The sequence below is a fragment of the Triplophysa rosa genome, linkage group LG11 (assembly GCF_024868665.1).
Source record: "Triplophysa rosa linkage group LG11, Trosa_1v2, whole genome shotgun sequence".
Classification (NCBI taxonomy): domain Eukaryota; kingdom Metazoa; phylum Chordata; class Actinopteri; order Cypriniformes; family Nemacheilidae; genus Triplophysa; species Triplophysa rosa.
In genome coordinates, this window is record NC_079900.1 from 14306855 (window position 1) to 14327219 (window position 20365).

The 20365-nt window shown below is 40.1% G+C and overlaps 1 protein-coding gene across 17 annotated transcripts in view; it reads right to left on the reverse strand.

The window, feature by feature from the left end:
• The window catches only part of caskin1 (CASK interacting protein 1), an 82731-nt gene that overhangs the window by 31261 nt on the left and 31105 nt on the right, over nt 1-20365 (reverse strand). For all 17 annotated transcript variants that reach the window (XM_057345060.1, XM_057345078.1, XM_057345062.1 and 14 more), the window contains one exon: nt 9391-9442. In XM_057345060.1, coding sequence (XP_057201043.1) covers nt 9391-9442 — 52 coding nt within the window. The remainder of the gene's footprint in view (nt 1-9390; nt 9443-20365) is intronic.

Genomic DNA, 20365 nt, shown 5'->3' on the forward strand with positions numbered 1-20365 from the left:
AGAGCTGATTTACACAAAACAAAGTAATTCTGAGATTTCTTCATTAGGTATTTTCTTTAATGAAGGCTATAAATTAGGTAATACTTAACAGGAGTGGGCAATTGAGAATTATAGCCTACTCGATCGCCATGAAATCTAATTTCCATCAACAGAAGGACCCCATTTACATCCAAACAGTAATGAATGTACAGAGAACAGAGCTCAAAGCCCAAAGTGCAGCTATAAATGGCTTAATCATCTGAATTCAGAGAGATTTACTGAACAGAGAGTGCCATTTGTGTGCCTGTCACAACAAACAGTCAGCATCAAGCACTATAGGCATCCTTTAACACACAATGGGTTTGCTTCATTATTTTAATATTACTTTATAAATGCCAATATTGCAATGGATCATGTTGATAAAATAGGGTTATACTGCTTTTTCAACACATTAATTTAAATTCAACGTGTTACACGTGACAGAAATAAGCTCCACTTCTGCACAGTGTGAAATCTGTAACCTGTTAATAAAAACATCTTTCACTTACACGTGTCGTGTGAAACAGGCTTAAAGGCATTTAACGGATATTTATCTGTCTCCTTCCGTCCTGCTTTCTCCTGTCCTCCTGCTCAGGTCACATCAGACTCTACTACCAGCCACATAGACACACATACAGTACATCCAGTTCCCATTCAATTATAGTATTTCAAAGTTTCTAAAAAATGTTTTCTGTATTTTAATAAATGAAAAATACATTTTTAGAAATTAAAAAGGTAATTAATTATTTCAGGCGAACTGTGGATAATACAATTTTTAAAGATTTCTTAGGTTTATTTTGATGTTTGTTAATTTATCTTTTTTGTTAATTGTAACGTTTAGCGTGTTAACAAAATGTTTATATGCATTCCTAATTGTAAGTCGCTTTAGATAAAAGCATCTGCCAAATGAATAAATGTAATGATCTTACAGTATTGATGGGTATCTGAATAAAATCCTGTACAAGAATGCAGGTCCCCTGTAAAAAAACCATCACTATGAGATCTGAGTGTGTTCAGGCCTTCAGTAGGTCAGATCAGTCCAAAAAGATGTCGTGGTTTTTCATCACTGACTTGCACAAGATTCAAAGTTAGACCTTAAAAGTTGAAGTGTGTAATTCTTCTCAATTCTTCATCTTCACCCTTCTATACAATAAAAGGAAATTTCGGCCACGTTCCCGCACAATGCATTATGACACATATGTATGTCCATTATGGAGTGCAATGGTGTAAAGTGGGGTAATATTCTGTGTCCTCAACTCAGTAGTTCAAATGATTTCTATAAGTGGAGCCCTCATTGGATTTTCAGTTACAGCTCGCTATGTAATAGGTGCATGAAATATTCTGTAACCAGGGCTACGGTTGTGCCGGCCTTGGTGCCGATGCAGCGAATGTAAATGTGTGCATTGTAAAGCATGTGAATGTAATGCCTTGGAGTGAGAGTCAGATGACTCGGAGCAGAATACTAAACACACAGGAACCCTGTCTGGCCTCTCTCTCATTGGCACAAGTATACAGGTTCGCACTATGCCAATGCAGCAGTGCATTATGGGGGATGGGCCAGAAAACACACTCACCCCACTGAACCTCCCCCTTCTCTCTAGGTATAAATACACAATAACAAGGCATGCAATATTCATTGTTTTCCTCACTGCATATGGAAGTGGTACAACAGGCCTTGTCTCTTTATATGTCTTTCTTTCTTGTCTGTCTCTATAGGGCCAAACAAAGGTGAGCTCTCTCTCTTTCAGACACATATATACAGTACCTCCACACATGCTGCCTGACCTATTTTTTTCTAATGAGGATACTACAGCCTAAGTCATTCCCTCCAGATGAAGCTTGAACTTACCCCACCACTCACTGGGCAGCATGTCTGATAAGGTATTGTTATCATTATCACCGTCATCATCATGTGCTGATAAACAGTAAGAGGGTTTTTTAGGAAACTTGATTTGAAAACACTGTGTCCCAAATGTTGGTATTAATTGAAATGCATTTGGGTCAGCTTTAGTAGAGGTCCAACAGTCCAAGAGCCCTTGTGGAAATGCTCCTGCTTAGGATTTTTCAAATGTAACACATAGCAAACAATCTTCTTAAAGGGGTCATACGACGCGAATACATGTTTTTCTGCATCTTTTGCCCATGCATGTATTAAACACATAAAATTTCAAAAATTAAAGTGTCGTAACAAAAGATGCATTCTATCTAAAAGCGAATGCTCACCCAGACCTGCCTGAAACGCCTCGTGTAACCACACCCCCACAAATCTACGTTAGTTCGTGGTATGATTTGACTAAGACTAAGATTGCTTTGGAACCTGATGTTCCAAATATGGTAAGAGGCGTTACATTTCCATCAGAGCCATTGAGAGAGAGAGAGTTCTGCCAACGGAAGTCCAAAACGCTGGAGCGTCACGTGATTCATGGAGCCTTCAGATAATTCCAGGAAGTTGTTTTCTCTTTAAATGCTTTATTTCTTTCATTTTTTTATTCATTAAATGGCTTTCGTCTTTAAATGGGTTAGAAGTTTACCTCAGTTCGTCTGTTTAGTCGCAACTCCATGCGTTACTAGTAACTTCCGGGAACTATTGAAACTGTGAAAAAACTGTTCCATTGGAGTCAACGGAGAAGACGTGACTCTCTCTATCAATGGCTCTGATTTCCGTCACACGCTTGCAGTATTCGACCAATCACTACGCACTGGTTAACTGGCCAATCATAGCACACCTTGCTTTTCAGAGCGATGATTTTTGTAAAAAACCCATGCATTTCAAAGAGGCGGGGCAAAGAGGAGATACAAACATGCACAGTATGTGGAAAATACAGCGGTTTTGAACCTTAAGTCGTGTATACACTAGTGCTGGGTGATATACCGGTTCATACCGAATACCGTTGTGTATTTTTGTTATGATATGAATTTTTAATATACCGCATTACCGGTGTATGTCGCTTAAACAACGTGCGGTTCAGTGGGGTCCCTTTTCACTGTTGCACTGTGACCGGCCATTCACACAGAATGCGTCTTTGTATGACGCGGCACTACTTAGAATAATTTTTCTATATAAACATGCGCTAAACGGAGGCGTTTGGATGCTTGCGTGTGTCTCGCGCATGAGCGGTAACGTTACATATTTCTTTCCCGTCGCAATGGGAGCGCGCACCTCGCTATTCAGTTGTTAAAGAAGTCTAAACATTGCAGTTATTATAGGGGATACTGTCACCATGACAGTATAAAAGGGCATTTTAAGTCAATCAACAGCACTATTTCCTCTCTCAATCAGTAAAAAAAAGTGGTTAAAAAATTACCGCCATGTACCGGGAAACCGTTATAAATCTGGAAAACGCCGTTATATACATTTTTGGTCATACCGCCCAGCACTAGTATACACATTGCATTACATCTAAAACAAACAATAATATTCGTTTTAGCCGTGTCATATGACCCCTTTAAAATTTGCGGTAAAAGTTGAATAGAAAAATGAACACGGATTTATGTTTTCTGTTTAATGATAGCATGTTTTTGAGAAACCTGATCCCAGCGTGATTTGTGAATGTTTAAAAAATTATCTTGAGTCTTCAATGGATGCACCTGGGAGCTAACATGGTTGAATTACATATTTACAAACATTTCAACATAAATTATACGTAGTTTGTTTAAAGCGGATGTCAAACGCAGTTTCTGCCAATATAATATTAATCTTGAGTACTTATAGAGTAGTATTGCATACTTTGTATCTTCGAAGAGTCTTTAGTTTGATCACATTTATAAAAGACAGATACAGCTGTATGATTATTTCTGAAAACAGGCGAGCCCTGAATGCGTGGGGGGGAGGATTATAGCATGAGCACACAATACATTATCCCTGCAATAACTGTTGATTCACTGTAAATTCACATTGTGTACCTTATGCACGTACACGCCGATTGCCAACAAAACACAGATATATGACTCGACCAGCATCTTTTAGCGCTGGGAACGCTCCATCTATCAGTTTCAAACGATCTGCAAATCCAGCGTTATATCCAACGTTTATATAACATTCCTCACCCAAATGCAGTGAACGAACAAACACAGCTGAATTTCACGAACGCAGTGCTCTCTCTCCCTCTCTTGCTCTAGCTGGTTGACGTGTGCGCATGCTCCTTCTCCTGCTAGAATTGTCCAATAAGGGACTAAGAAAAGTTATGTAAGGGAATTTTATGTTCGAAAAATACTACTTCATATGTCCAAATCGTTTTTTGACAAGTTGACCATGTCAAGCATGAGAAGCCAGCACATTTAACATTGTAAATAAGTCATGAAACACTGTGGCACCACCCCTTTAAGATTTGATGAAAATTCAAAATCATTATTTAATTCCACAGTAAGAAACATTGCTGTTATCTTTCTGAAACTTTCAGATTTTTATTTTTTGCCATAAATCATTATGATTAGTCACCCATTGTGTTTGTCACTGGGCTTTGCAAATATCTAACCAATAAAAAGTATTAAAAAGCGCATGTCAACTTTGACAACACAGTATGTAATCGTTTACAAAGTACAGTGTTTTTTCCATTTCCTGAAAACTGTGAATTTGGACATCCAAGGTTTCGAAAAGGACAGTGACGGGAGTCTGATAACAACTGCGTTCCTCAAGGATCACAATTGAATAACACTTTACTGGATTAATCACATGTATCAGGAAACTCATAACTATGTAGAATTACTAAACATGCCTTCACCCTCATACAAATGTCACATGCACAGTAATGCACACAATCCACACGTCAACTTTGGCGTTTGGCAGCCATGTAAAATAAATTTAAACCATGTTTTAGTCAAATTGTTTTATACTATAATCACTGCCGTCCTTTATTTAAGTTTACTGCAAATTTGAAAGGTTTGTGTATATGAGAATGGAATAAACTACATGTTCATCAATCTTACACACTTGACTTCTGACTATTTTGTCATGCGTACAAATCCAGACATACTACCCCTTTGCTGACTCTCCACATTCATCTCAAACAAAATTTCATCAAGCAATACAATCCTACAGTGGTAATATCCGTTTCCGAAAAAAAATCACTATAATATCTCACAGTTTCTCTTTCTCACTTTCTGAAGATTTCATATCCTTTTATTAAAGGTTGGAGGCAGCACACCCCCTTTCTCATAAATCCAAACCTCCAAACTGCTCCTCCACTGCTCCCAGTTAAGGGTGGATGTCAGATTAGAAAAAACATTAAGCCTCTTATGAAAACACATAAGATTTATTAGCACAAGATGTTAAGATGTGTGCCATCTCTATTAATGAGCATGGCACCAAGATGGGCATTACTTTGGGATGACATAATTTGCAAATGACAACCCTGCACAACATGATTTCAGAATACACTTTTACCTGTAGGTTATGATAAATGACAACGTAACGTAATATATAGAGTCATTTTATGAGAAATGATACTTATTTTTTATTCATTCATTTTATTTGTTTACAGTCAAAAAGTGACATTCTGAATCAGTTTTATGTTTTCAAAGCAAGCAGAATTGATTCTGTTATATTTACTGGCAGCAATAAGCAGAATACTTAGTATATTAAAAGTCAAATGACAAATTGCAAGTCAGAAACTGCAGAATTGCAGTTTAGGAAATGAAAAGTCATAATTTACAGATTTGGTTTAGACAGAACAATTAGGACTTTATTAATGCTCACCGAGTGTGATGATGAATCCAATAAATTAATTGCATCATTAATCCTGCCATCCAGTTTTCAAGACCTCAGCAAATAGCAGAGGGTTTATAAAAGAGATTCTGTACTTTGATCCTAAAATGCATTCACGGATTCTCAGCATTACATATTTTATCAACAATATCTCCTAAACAACAGCTTTTGGTTTAAAGCAATAGTTAAAAAAATACAATTTGGACACCATTTATAAACCCCATCTCAATATTCAGCACTGTATTTTTTCCACTAAACACAAAATGAGATTCTGGTTTCTATGCAAGAAAGGCTGGTGGTTAAAAGTAAAGTTAACCAAAAGACTTCAGACTCGCTGTTTTTTAAGTTTCCAAAGTTAAAAATTTTTGTGAGGAACAAACCAAAATCAAATGATGAGTAAGTGATGCTGTTTTGGTGAACTATAGAGAATTAAAATTAAAACCGCTTTTTTTATGTACCTTTATGTTAAAGAGCTAGCTCACCCAAAAATAAAAATTCTGTCATCATTTACTCACCCTTTGTCATTTCAAACCTGTATGACTTTCTTCTGCAGAACATAAAAGAAGATATTTGGAAAATTGTTGTTAACTGGCCCCCATTCCCTTGCATTGGTTTTGTGTCCATACAATAGAAGTGAATGGGGTCCAGCGCTTTTTGGTTACCAACTTTCTTCAAAATATCTTTTTTTTGTTCGGCAGAATAAAGTCATACAGGTTTAAAATGACACGAGGGTGAGTAAATGATGACAGAATTTTCATTTTTGGGAGAACTCACAGCCATAGTAGACAGCCTTTGTTAACAGCTGAAAGTGCAGCTTAGTTTGATCCATCCACAATTAAAAGCTCTTCCGGAGTGTGGCAAGACAATCTGTGATAAAACACACGTGTGATAAACCAGGAGAGATGACCAGTTGTGATTATCTTGGAGAATATAGGCAGCAGATGGCAGTCATGTTGCAATGTTCTTCTAGCTCAGTTCAGATACAGCTTATCTCTGAATCCCCTGAAAACCTCCTATTTCGCTTGGGCTTTGCTGGGCCTCAATGAGAGTGTGACACTATCAGCGTCCGTGACCTTCACACGGAGTGCCTGTGGCACTGAGATGTACTGCCTTCACAAATCTGTCTGATACATTGTCACAACAAGCCTTTAAATCAGGCCTCAGTGTGCGCCCTGTCCAGAGCTGCTTTGTTTTTATTGGTCCTATAAACGCCTAAAGGAACGTTCAGCCAAAGGGCCGGGAATCTTCCAATGAGCATCATACACCCGAAATGATTCACAGATTCATGCTGCTGTTCTAGATATTAAATAATAAAATACTTTATCACATCCCATTCCCAGCCTAATGTGGCTAGACAACTAAATGTAAAGCATTTGTATCCTGCTTTTTTCGAAAAATGTAAAAGCACTGTGATGCTATCAAAACATTGCTCTGTTTTTTCTGTCAGATCAGAACCCACATCCCTGGCATCGCATACAGTAACTCCAATTTAGAACACTATAGCCGATTCATGCGCAGTTCTTAACATGATCTTCATGGGGCATCTCGATTACACACAGGACGTGATGCGGGCAATGAAAGACTTGAGAGGAGGGTGCAGAGCATAGAGCTGTTGACATCTGCCTGTTATTTCTGGGGTGTTTGGCACCGCAAGCCATCCAAATTGGCAGTTTACTCCGAGAGAAGAGGAATCAGCCAGCAACCTCATTTTCTCTACATCTATATTCTACGCTCAGCGCAGACGGCATAATTTTATCTTGGTGTATAAAGCAATAGTCTACGGAGAAGGGATTAATGTGCGAGTCATTTATCTTGCCGATTTAAACGAGAGCGCAGGCCGAGCGCAACTGCATGTGTAAATACACGGCACGCGTGAGGATCCAGGCTGAGGTATCTGGCGGTTTAAAGTTACAGCCTTCATTTCCTTAAAACCCATGAAGCAGAGCTGTGATGATGAATGCCTGCATTTTTCGGTGACAGTGATCAACAGAAGAGATTTTATGAATTATTCTGGTGGTTTTTACAGCTTGGCAGACAATAAAATAAAAGGCTTTGATCTGTAAATCTATGGGACAAGAGCAGGATGGGACGGGCTGTATTTTGGGCATCTAAAATAGTATGAATAGTGGGCGTGTTGTTGTGAAGGGGGTTACAGGGATAGTTCACCCAAAAATGAAAATTCTGTCTTCATTTATTCACCTTCTTGTAATCGCATACGTCTATGAATTACTTTGTTCTGATGAACACGGAGAAAGATATATGGAAGAATGTTAGCAATTTTCAGTGCTGGAACATCATTGACTACCACAGTAGGAAAAATTAAATGGTATTCAAAGGTGCCCCAAAACAGTTTGTTTACCTAAATTCTTCAAAATATCTCATATTGGGTTCAACAGAACAAAAAAAACTATAATTTTTTTCTACTATGGTAGTGGATGATGTCCTAAAACTGAAAATTGCCAACATTCTTCCAAATATCTTCCTTTGTGTTCAGCAGAACTAAGACATTTATACAGGTTTTAAACAACTTGAGGGTGATGACAGAATTTTCATTTTTGGGTGAACTATCCCTTTAAGACTCTCTTGCTGCCACTTTGGTTAGGTTTGTTAGATTTTGTTTGTCTATTTGTGCCCGATTGCATATGTGTGAGAGTGCGTCATTGCCTGTTTGCTTGTGTGTGAAAGTGTTAGTGAGTGTTTGTTGCTGTCCGCTCATGCATGCACACACCCACCTCATGTGTGTGTATTTGTGTGTGAGGTGCAAAATCTGCGGAGCTTGCTGGGTGCGAAAACTGTTGAAAGAGATCTCTTCTTAAAATGAAATGTCCAGTTGCAACAGTACATTTAGTTGACAATTTCCTGTGGCCTTATTTTTTAAATCTGATTGGTCTCCTTAAAACTCAATTAAAAATCTTTCAACGTGAAGAAATTGTTGTTTTGTATCCACCTGTTTTGGACGCTAGATCTTGTATTCTGACCATGTCACTATAACCCCTCTCAACATTGTTAACCTTGCAGCATCCCTTTTTTTCATACCATTGTTTTATTCAGCTGTGTTAATGGAAATAAAAGGCCGAGCAGCACTAGAAATGTCCGAAACTGTGCAGCTACAATCCAGGTGGCTTACTGCTCTGTGCCAAGCCACAAACCACAGAGTCTGCTTTATATCCAAACAAAGACCCCACAACAACATCATCTTCTTCTCATCTGTTTTGCTGTACTCAGGTAAAACTTTAAGAGCATGACTAAGACTAATAGCTTATTTGTGCTCCAGGCTTTATGCTATCACTATCACAGTATCAATAAAAAAGTCTAGGCTGGACCAACAAGTGGTTCATTCATCTCTCTATAAAGCTAGCACAAATAAAAGACCGCTTTTCCAAAAACAATGCTTTCTGCCTGCACAACCTTATTGAGGAGTGCACATATGTATGGTATACTGTCATAATGTAGTTTGACTTCATCATCAATAAAGATACAATTCTATTTTGAAATAAAGAGAACAACTAAAGCTATAAACTGGAAAAGAGACTCCACTGCAAAAAGTTATTAACCAACAAGTGCGCATAAGCTCAGAAGCCGAGGATATTTGGCAGCCAGACAGAAACCCTGATCATGTTTACGAATGTCTGCAGCATGGTTCCAAAGTCCTTATATGTCCCACTCACCCATCAGTGTCCTGGAAGTTGACGTTCACCTTTTTGGCAGAGCCCAGCAACTCTGAAGAAAGAAGAAGAGAGAATAAAGAGTAGTTAAGATAAGATAAACAATTTCACATGAAACTGTGGTTTTACTGTATATACAGTTATTGCAGCAACATGTATCATAAATGATCAACATATCCATAAAGGAGTTGTTTTGAGATATTGAGCAGTACATCTGGTCTAAGGCTCTTATTTGCAATGGAAAATTCTCTATTTTAGGACTGTCGCTATGAAGACTATTTGTTAAGAATCCTGTCAGCTTGCTTTATGCACTGGCCTGTTGTTGTGCTCTTCCTCGCATTAAACAGCTAAACGTTTTAGCCCTACAGAGAAAACTCACTCAAGTTAGCATGCATGAAGAACTAATTGCATGGCTAATTGCATTATGTGGAATTTTGGGATGGATGGAATGTATGGTTGCCTAGCAACTAACAGTTCGAGTTGCAATAGTATTCAAAACAAGCCCGTTTTTAGCTAAAAACATGACATTTTAAACGAGTGTTCCTCTCCTAATGGGAAACAAGTTCTAATGGCTATTTGAGAATGTATTTACTAGAGATAGAATCCACCACAAGTGTTGACTTTCAGTTATCGCAACAGCCAATGAATGGGTGCTGTTTACTGAGTTACAGTGTGATTACTTTGGTTGTGCCTTTATGTAAATGTGGTTACAGTATATCTTTATAGTCCCGATGTCTAATTAGAGAGAAGAAACAAGAGGATAGTCATTCCTCTCATCCCTGTGCCAAAACAATATAATCATTGCTGGTAGGAAAGTGGGAGAGAACACAATAACAGATACTTTTTAGTGTCAGCCGCACATTTAGGGCTAAATGTTTTTGTTTGATTTATACAAAACTGTCCATAGGAAGGTAAACTGTACTATTCCTCAAAACTGTAAGCAGATATGAGGAAGCATGAAGTGACTGTTCCCCAGGGCCCCTCTGTCCAACATCTCTCATAGCAGAGACCAGAACTGCACCGCCATAAAGGAGACTATACGGTTTATACTTAATATTTATACTTTATACTTGAGCTAAAGTACTTCGTACAAAATATCACATCTGATCCAGACTACTATATGCTGGTTAGTTAGCTGGTATGCTGTTCTAACTGGATAAACATGGTGATTACAAGCATGGCTCGTCAACCAATGGTTAACCAGGTTGAAAGGACAGGGCCAGCACAGACTTCTTTCATCAAAACATATCATGCCTGAGATCTTACAGATTTAACTCTGTAGGTGATAAAACCTTTCACACCTGGTAAAGGGGCTTCTATTTGGTCCATAATACGAGCAGTAATTTGGAAGCAGATCTGAACATCACATGAGGTCCATACTCCATCTGGAGCGAAGCTGCTCACAGTCAACTACATAAGTCAGACTCTGGGGCTGTTTTTGACATCTGATGCTCAGTATGACACAGAACATCTGTGTGTCTTTTTCGATCATATTTTTAACTTGTTTTTTACCTCTCGGGCCAGGCCTGATATGTCCAAACAGAGCATAGTGAGAAGTGATGTTACATAAAACAGTCTGCAGCCATGGCTGTCTGGGTTTATGGGGAATCAAGTGGCTGGTCTATTTCAAGACACAAAGGTTACAGAGGTGCATTGCTATCTATAGTAAACCGCCTCCTTTGTGTTCGGTCTCCTTTGGATGATCTGTGTATAATCTTTTTGGCCTGTAATGGGATCTCAACATTGTCAACACGCTAGAAGAAAGTTACATTAGAACTGTCATAACAGTAAACACATTTTAAAAAGAAAACGCACTGTTCGGTTACCAACTTTCTTAAAAATAAATTCTGTTGTGTTCTCCGTAAGAAAGAAAGTCCTACCCATTTTGACATGACAAGAGGGTGAGTAAATGATGACAGAATTGTCATTTATGGGTGAACTATCCTTTTAACAATGATATTTATAGTAAAAGTATGGTACCAAAAAGGTGCAAGGGCAGAATATGCACAATATCTCCATTGGTGGGTTACGTGTAAAATAAAATTTAAAAGTAAAAGTAAATATAACTCAGATTGAGTGTCAAACTGGAGCAAGTTAGTCATAAGTTAGTTAGTTTTTTCATTGAACTATTCCTTGAATAAGAAATGGGTACATTATACAAGCTGAGTACTAATGTTAGAATAAAAATCACTCTTCAATTTTACACACGTATTCATTTTGCAGTAATTAGTAATAACAAAACAATAGTTTAGAACGAAGCTCTGCCTCAATGTCTCTCAGGATTGCTTCACACAGATATTCCTTTTGATCTTTTTATAGTGCCTACAGTTAACCCAATGGGCCCTGAGGGGAAATATGGGTCAGTGAAATCTGGCCCTCACAGTGAAAACTAAATTTACATCACACTGACTCGCAGCCGACACAGAACTGTGTAGCTTCGTTGTAAGAAAACATTTAAAGGTATAAACATGAGCCTGGAGATGTTTGCACTGGAGACAAGTAGTGGAATTTTGCCTTTCTGTAAAATTAATGAGAGCTCTTAATGGAGCAAGACAAACAGGGCTAGGCTAGAATCCCAGCATGTACTATTATTGTCTATGTGAGGTAAACAACAGCTGTGAAGCCTGTCCCGCTGACAAAAAAAAAAAACAGTGTTAATGGTCTGACATGTTTTGTTATATTACCAGTCAGAAATCCCTTTAAAACCATCTGAACAGGTGAATTCATCTAGCTAGCTAGTCACTTTTGACTGATTTGGTTTTGTTATCAGGTTGCACACATTCCTCACACAAATGACAACAATACTCGTACACCTGAAATGACTTGAGCGAAATGAAGAAAGTTTCCAACACAAGCAAGCACATAATGTACTAGAAAGATTGACTGCCTTACAAATCTAACACATCTGAGCCATCTCCTCCTAAAGGACAGTGACAAGCTCTCCCTTGTTGCACAGCACTAAAATATTGGAACGGACAAAAGAGACAGATGCCCTAATAGAAAAATCAAAGAGTCGACTAGGACTGGAGACAGCACCTAGGGAATAACACTGAATGTTGCCCAGTCATGATTGATTCTGCATATGCGTTCTTCCAGACAGAAGAATGTTACGAGTGGAGAATGAAGGTTTCTCTGTGACTCATCTCTCAGTCTGTACAAAGCAGAGAAGAAGTAGCATTCATGGTGTACAGTACAGAAAACACACGGTGAGTGGTCCTTGAGAAAACGAGAAACAGGGCTTCATCTATGGCCCATATCCCTTCGTAGAAAGACATGCAGTTGTTCTGATTTGTTCTGAACAGGTTCAAAGTTTTGAGAGATCTGGATTCCAGATGAGGCCACAGTAAGAATAAGTGTTAGGAGTAGAAAGCATTTTATAGACCAGCAGCTGTGGCCTCTTAATCTGAATGAGATATTAAAATGTCTGAAACACAGGCCTCAAGCTTTCCTGAAAAATGAAATTAAGTATTGTTCTAATATAACTGATTAAGTCTACTCATTTAATCTAGTACAGTATTACAGAAGTTCACAATCTTGTGTTTCACCAAAAGACTGTGGCTGTACTGTAGCGCAGGGATAGTTTTAAATGATAACGGTACAGGACAGTGACACCAAGAATGCTTGATTTAACCACAAGAAATATAAAATTATATTCACACACAGCTGCTAAACAGTGACATAACGACAATGTGTGGAAGGAGACTCATTTCATTTTAAATTGTACAATTAATCTGAGGGTTTGTAAACAAGGTCTCTCAGATGTGACTCGTTCCCTTTCTGTCGGTCTCTCAACGTTGTGTCGAGCCGACAGATGGGGTTTGACTTGAGAACCTATCATCTTCTGATTATTTAGAAAAGGCCAATGAAAATTGGCGAATGCATTTTGCATGCCGGGCTCCGCCCCGGATATCCGGGTATAAAAGGAAGATGGCGCGCTGCATTCATTCACCTTTTGGTCTTCAGAGGTCCGTGGTCTTTGGTCGAAGGCTTACACTGCTGCGGGCCAAGCTGCCTCCTCCATCCATGCTATGGCCATCCTGCAGGTACACCAGGCCAAGGCGTTGAAGGAGCTCCACGAGGGTAAGACCGACTCAGTGGTAATGCAGGAACTCCGCACCGCCACCGATCTCGCTCTACGGGCGACTAAGGTGACGGCGCAGGCGCTGGGTCGGGCGATGTTTACCATGGTGGTCCAGGAGAGACACCTCTGGCTAAACCTTGCGCAGATGAGGGACGCCGAGAAGGTTCGCTTTCTTGACGCTCCCATCTCGCAGGGTGGGCTGTTTGGTGATACCGTTGAGGACTTCTCCCAGCAGTTCTCGGTGGTGAAGAAGCAGACGGAGGCGATAAAACACATCCTGCCCGCCACGACTTGGCCGCCTTCAGGCCTTTGAGATCCCTCGTCTGCTCCCAGGCAGCCCCGGCCCCCTTCAACACCGGCTCCGGCGCCCCCTACCCAGGCTGCCTCCCGGAAAAGGACGTCGAGGGGGAAACCGCCACCCCGTCAGCAGCCGTCGCGGAAGCAGAAGCGGCCCTGACGGGGGGACCCCAGGGAGATCGAGGCTACCATCCGGTCCGACCCCAGCCATTCCATCGCTGGGGGATCGGAGAGGGACGGTTCCTGCCCCGACTCACCACCTGCTGGCCCCCTCCGGGGGGCTAGCGCCCACTTACTCACAAAAAGAGTTTCCTCTCTCTCTGGGTTATCACAGCCGCTCCCACCCTCGGCACGACGGTGGACGGCAACTCGACGTTGCGCCATGGCAAAGCACAACGTTGAGTATAAACACCAGCCCTCAGCACTCTCAGTGAGACAGTGTGTTGAGCTGCGTAATCGCCAGGCAGGAAAAACAGCAGAGCCGATTCCTCTTCTCGTCCTGGTGTTCTTCTCGCGGAGAAGACCCACAGAGATGCTCGATCAGGCACGTGCTGTCCTTCCTACATGAGAGACTTGAGAGGAACCTCTCCCCCTCCACACAGAAAGTGTATGTTGCCGCAATAGCCGCACATCACGACCCAGTGGCTGGAAAGTCTCTACGGGGGATTAATGCTTACCCAGTGGCCCTTACGGTGCCGGGCGGCTTCTCGCTGTTAGAGAATCAAGGCCTCCGCCCATGACGGCCGGTGGCACGGGCTCCCACCTTTTCCTAAAAAGCTCTGGGACCCCCTACCTCTCCACTGGACGGTTACAATTTCGTGCTAGCGCTCGTCTGACTCGCCTAGGCCAGTCAACGTCGCTCCGCCAGAGATTGTGACGCGGCACAGCGCTGTGGCGTTTTCCATAGGAACCCCATTTGTCGGCTCGACACAACGTCGAGAGACCGACAGAAAGGGAACATCTTGGTTACAGATGTAACCTAGTTCCCTGATGGAGGGAACGAGACGTTGTGTCCTTCTTGCCACAACACTGGCCGCCCACCGCAGTGGTCGGGGGATGCTCTCAGGCTCCTCAGACCAAGAGGTGAATGAATGCAGCACGCTGTCTTCCTTTTACACCGGATATCCGGGGCGGAGCCCGGCATGCAAAATTCATTCGCCAATTTTCATTGGCCTTTTCTAAATAATCAGAAGATGATAGGTTCTCAAGTCAAACCCCATCTGTCGGCTCGACACAACGTCTCGTTCCCTCCATCAGGGAACTGAGGTTACATCCGTAACCAAGATGTTTACACGAGACTGTTTTCAACTAAAAACGGAAAACTTTTTATCCATTTTGGCTGTTCCTTTACACAACAACGGCATTTTGGGGGACTGAAAACGCAAACTGTTGAAAACGGGTCTGAAAGTGCAAGTTTTTTTGAAACGACGGCATTATCGTTTATCGTGTAAACTCTGAAGGCAGCGTTTTCCAAAAACGATGACGTCATACTAGGGCTGTGCCGATAAACAATATCATATCGAATCACGATAGAATGTATTTCAAAAACGATGATAAGCTATTGGCATTTTGACTCGATATGGATTAATCTTACAGTCTAACAGAAGGCAGAAATAAACGCAACAACAGTCAGTCAGCGTGCAGCTTTTATCATGCGCGTCAAAGTACAAAGTCCATTTCATACTGCACTTGGCAAAGAAAACTCAACATGAGGAGGAAAACATTACTGGAAGCGGAAACAAAGGTGAAACTAACCTCGAGTTGTCATCACGCGGTTTATCAAGTGTCTTGTTTTTTTCCGCAATCACCGGTTAAACAAAACAAACTTGAGGCGCAATTGCAAGCGAGTTACTTCGAAACTCAAGCACAAACATTTTTATATCCATCGTTAACAATATCTGCTAACATGAGCTGGTGCTTATGAAGCAAACCAGCGCTGCCCTGTACAGATTAGAGATGTAATGAAGTGAGTTTGTGTGCACATTAAAATATTGAACCTTGTATGTAAGATGCTTGCATGATTAAAGAAATGTACTACAGTTTATGTGAGATGTCTTTAAGGTTCACTGAAGCATTGAATGAATCCCACTACTCAAGCAAGACATTATTGCAGCGTTATGTATGTGCGCAGGTGCTGAGCCAATAGCGTTCGAATGTACACAGTAACGGAGCCCTTTCATTGGTTGAATGTACTGAATGAACACTCCCTTTACTTAACGAGTCAATTGTGTCAAAATGAGACTGAATGAACTGGTACATGTTGTTTATGGCCTAATATCCTCTGTGTTGCAACAGTGCATTCATTTAATTTAATTTTAACTGGTTAAAGGTTAACTTTTGTTAATAAACTGTATTTAAAATAGATTATTTTAAATACAGTTTTTTAATTAAATATATATCGAAATAAATATCGTTATCGATCAATATAGAAAAAAACTATCGAATTTACTTTTTTGCCATATCGCCCAGCCCTACGTCATACTCATGCATATTACGCGTTCAGTCTGTAGGCATGTGCGAGTATTCCCCAAACAATAATGGCGGCTTCCATGCTGCTTGGTTGTGCTGCGCGACATACTGATTATCATTTCTCCAGCAAAAAGTATGTTTACTGCACCACTACAACCAGCGGAGACATAGTATTTATATACACAAACTATAAACGCACATACACGCTGACAAAGTGTATTAAAAGTGCTTTTAGCTTAAAAAGGGTATGCGTATGTGCGCAGGCACGTATGTTTCAGCGCCATCCACTGGACTGGCATGCATAATACAGCGTTTCTACTTGTTTTCCCAGATCCATATAAATGCAGATCGTTTTGATAAGGCTGTCCTGTGTACTTGAAACTTTTCAAAAACACAAAGGAAAAACTTTTCCGTAAACATACTTTCAGGTGGGTCTCATGTATTAATGTAATGTATATGCAAGTCAGCTTTCTGAGACTATTTTTATTTATTTTCTATATTTTAAAAAAATGCTAGCAAGATGCTATCTGGCCACACCGACTACATGAAATTACATTTTTATCATAGCATTATAATAAATCATGATACAACATTTCACACACTGTACTGTATATCATTTGGTAGTTTACGGATTTATCCTAGACAAATGAGACATTATACTAAAGAAAAATGAATCAGAAGGTTTCATTGAAATGTAAAGGAATTCGACTAGGTAACATGGAGCACCATGGGGCATAAATATGGTCAGAAAAATGTGCAGTGTTTGATTGTCAGGTCTTTTACGAAGATTTTAATCATGAACATCTCCCGTATGATACATACCAACATGAATCTGGAAAATCCAGCTTCCTTTACACTTCGTCAACAACACTGTCTCAGATGACAACTTAGGAGAAATAAATATAAAAACAAATGTGACCCTGGACAACAAAACCAATCTTAAGGGTTAATTTTTCGAATTTTTTACGTCATCTGAAAGCGGAATAAATAAGCTTTCCATTGATCTAAGGTTACCAAACATCAGTGAGTAATTCTCAAATAACGGGCAGCAGCGAGAGAAGTTTGTAGGCATGTTTCCCGCCATTTTTGTTAGCAATTTTGCTGCATCCACTCACAAAAATAAAGTTGTGATATATTTACGGTAGGACATTTACAAAATATCTTAATGAAACAAAAATCTATAATTTTGACCTATATAATGTATTTTTGGCTATTACTACAAATATTACTACAAATGTTCGCATGCTACTTAAGACTGCTTTTGTGGTCCAGCAGTTTTGAGATTTTGAGATATTTGGAATGTTGAGCTTGAACCTGGCTATTTTGAGCGTGAAGTCCCAAAATATACACAACGTAAAGAAAAAACATTACATAATGTAAATAAGTTGTTAAAGAATAGGAATATGTGAATGACTCATCTCTGACAATAATGTCAGATAGAACATTTTTATTCCAAGGTGACAAATTGTTGAAAATATTTACAGTACAGAACCACAAAATTTGCGAATAGCATTCTTAGATCATTTGTTCCTGGAAGAATTTCATCCAAGATATCGAAGTTCATCTTGTTCATGATAACTTTTTTCAAAATACCTCAGACTCCCTTCTCATATATCATATATCAAACTTAGAAGTTAAAGTTCTGCCAGCCATTGATTGCTATGAAAGAGATGTAACCTCAAACAAAACAAACACTAATAAGCACTCCAAAATCTTTTAGTGAAGAAAGACACTAAAAAGCCAAAGAGGCAGATTACAAAGCTGGATTTTTATTGGCTCACAGGTATTGATTGGTGTCTGTGGCGTTCAGCAGAGCTGAGGAAAATGGCTTGCGGGGAGAGCCAACAATGATTAAACCTAAACTTAGCAATAACACTCTTTCATATCCCATTTCACTTCCAAACCTTCGATTCACCCATGTATAGAGGACGAGAATCAAATTCAAATCAAATCTCACTCCCCAGTGACAAGCTCCCTGTTATATTAGCAACAGGAAAAGTCCACACCTTTACAAACGGCTACTTTGGGGCTTTCCCAGAATGAACACAATGAGACCCCTTCACTCCCTGCTGCTGGGGTCTGAAGGACTGCTGAACTCTGTGCTTTCACACTACATAGCGCACACATGCATTCTAATAAAGTCATTTTTGGTCGCTGCATGAGCTACATGACACATTTTTATACACAGTGGTACAAAATGAACATAAAACATCCAAGCAGCCAAACACTGACAGAAGATAAAACGAATCAGAAACAAGCAGAGGAAGCACAGGCTCTAGGCCGGGGCCAGACCGGCTCCAAGTGTCAGAGTACCACGGGAACAGTTCCCATTCCACGCTCATGGACTGGCCCGATTGTGATCACCCTTAATACCTATTTCACACAAAACTGGGGCGAAACCAATCCTCATATCAAGGTATGGTGCCGCCGGGGCTAGCAGGTGGCTAATAGTAACGTTTGAGTCTCCATGGCGCTGGCAGAACGGATGGAAAGTGATTAGTCAAAGCTTGGCCCTGTTCCTTTGCTTTGCCTCTTCTCTTGGCTAGTGGATGGCTGGGCTGTTTACCGACGGCTTCCCACCCAGCTGCTCTATCCAGCATCACTGTTACCCACTCACAGAACACTTCAAACATACACACTCCGTGCGTACATGCTTTTACCAGAATTGCATTCGCTGCAATTAAGCCTTAAACTTAAAATGGGTTTTAGGATTTATAATGTAGGATGCGGTTTTGGTGTACATGTCACCACAAAAAGCTTATTAACAAAGTATGGTTAAAATATTGATAGGCTATTTAGCCTATATATTTGAATATCAATAATTTACCCCATCATCCCATATTTCTATTTTTAAAGGGGTCAAATGACACGGCTAAAACGAATATTATTGTTTGTTTTAGATGCAATGCAATGTGTATTTTCAACACACCGTGCATGTTTGTATCTCCTCTTTGCCCCACCTCTCTGAAACGCACAGATTTTTTTAAAAAGTGAGGTGTGCTATGATTGGCCAGTTAACAAGTGCATAGTGATTGGTCGAATACTGCAGGCATGTGACGGAAATGAAATGCCTCTTACCATATTCGGAACATCATGTTCCCAAGCAATTGTACTGACAGGTGATAAAATGTCATCGGTACTTTCCTTATCAATTCGAGTCCGAATCTGATCCGGAAAATGAATATGATCAAGCCGATACATCAACTTTGCCAGCGCGACTTGAGCAGGATGTAAAGGATTGGTAAGGTTTTTTTAAAAATATTATGTTAAATAGTTAAAAACTATAGCTAACTGTTTTACCTTTTATATACGACGTTATAAAGATTGGCCGTTAGTGATCAACCAGTGTTACGCCGTGTCTCGTCGCGACTCAACAAAGACAATAAATCCCCTTATAAACACGACATTTGTTGCCTCTAGTTGGAACATAATTACTGAATATTAGGACTTATGTTGTCTTTTTTCACGTTGCGTAGATCACACGGGGACCTCGTGTGATTTATAAATTACCTCCCCACATCTGTATTTCATGTGGCGCATTCACACGGGATAAATGAAGCCTGTGATTTTACTCAAATTTACTGACTTATTTCCCGGATGTGATGGCAAGGCTTTGCGTATAGTTTGTATAGCCTATAGTTGTATGGTGTTTAATGATATCCGTACCTGTCAGCATTTGAGCCCCGTGATCGCGAACCGGACATAAGATCACAGCGATCGCGGGTCTCAAATGTTACGAGAGTTTCCATGATAAATAAACAAACGGGAGACTGCCGGTAACTTATGGATATGACCCAGCACCCGAAATAATACCAAAACACTTCAAAACAGCCTCCATTATTTGCAAACGGTGGATAAAACCTTGAAAAATGATATATGAGCCCGCCAAATCACACAATATTATCACAGGACCTCGGTGTTCGTCAAAATATGGTAGATCAATTGTGGGGGAATTTTTATTTTACAAATGACAGACATGGCCGATTCGCACGGGATTAAGATCACAGACAACCTCTGCAAGTATTACAAATGACTAGAGGTCCCCAGGTAATACTAATCCCGTGCGAATAGTGCTCAGGGCATATCAAGCGATCTCTAACAAAGCAATAGTGACGCATAGTACAAATATGT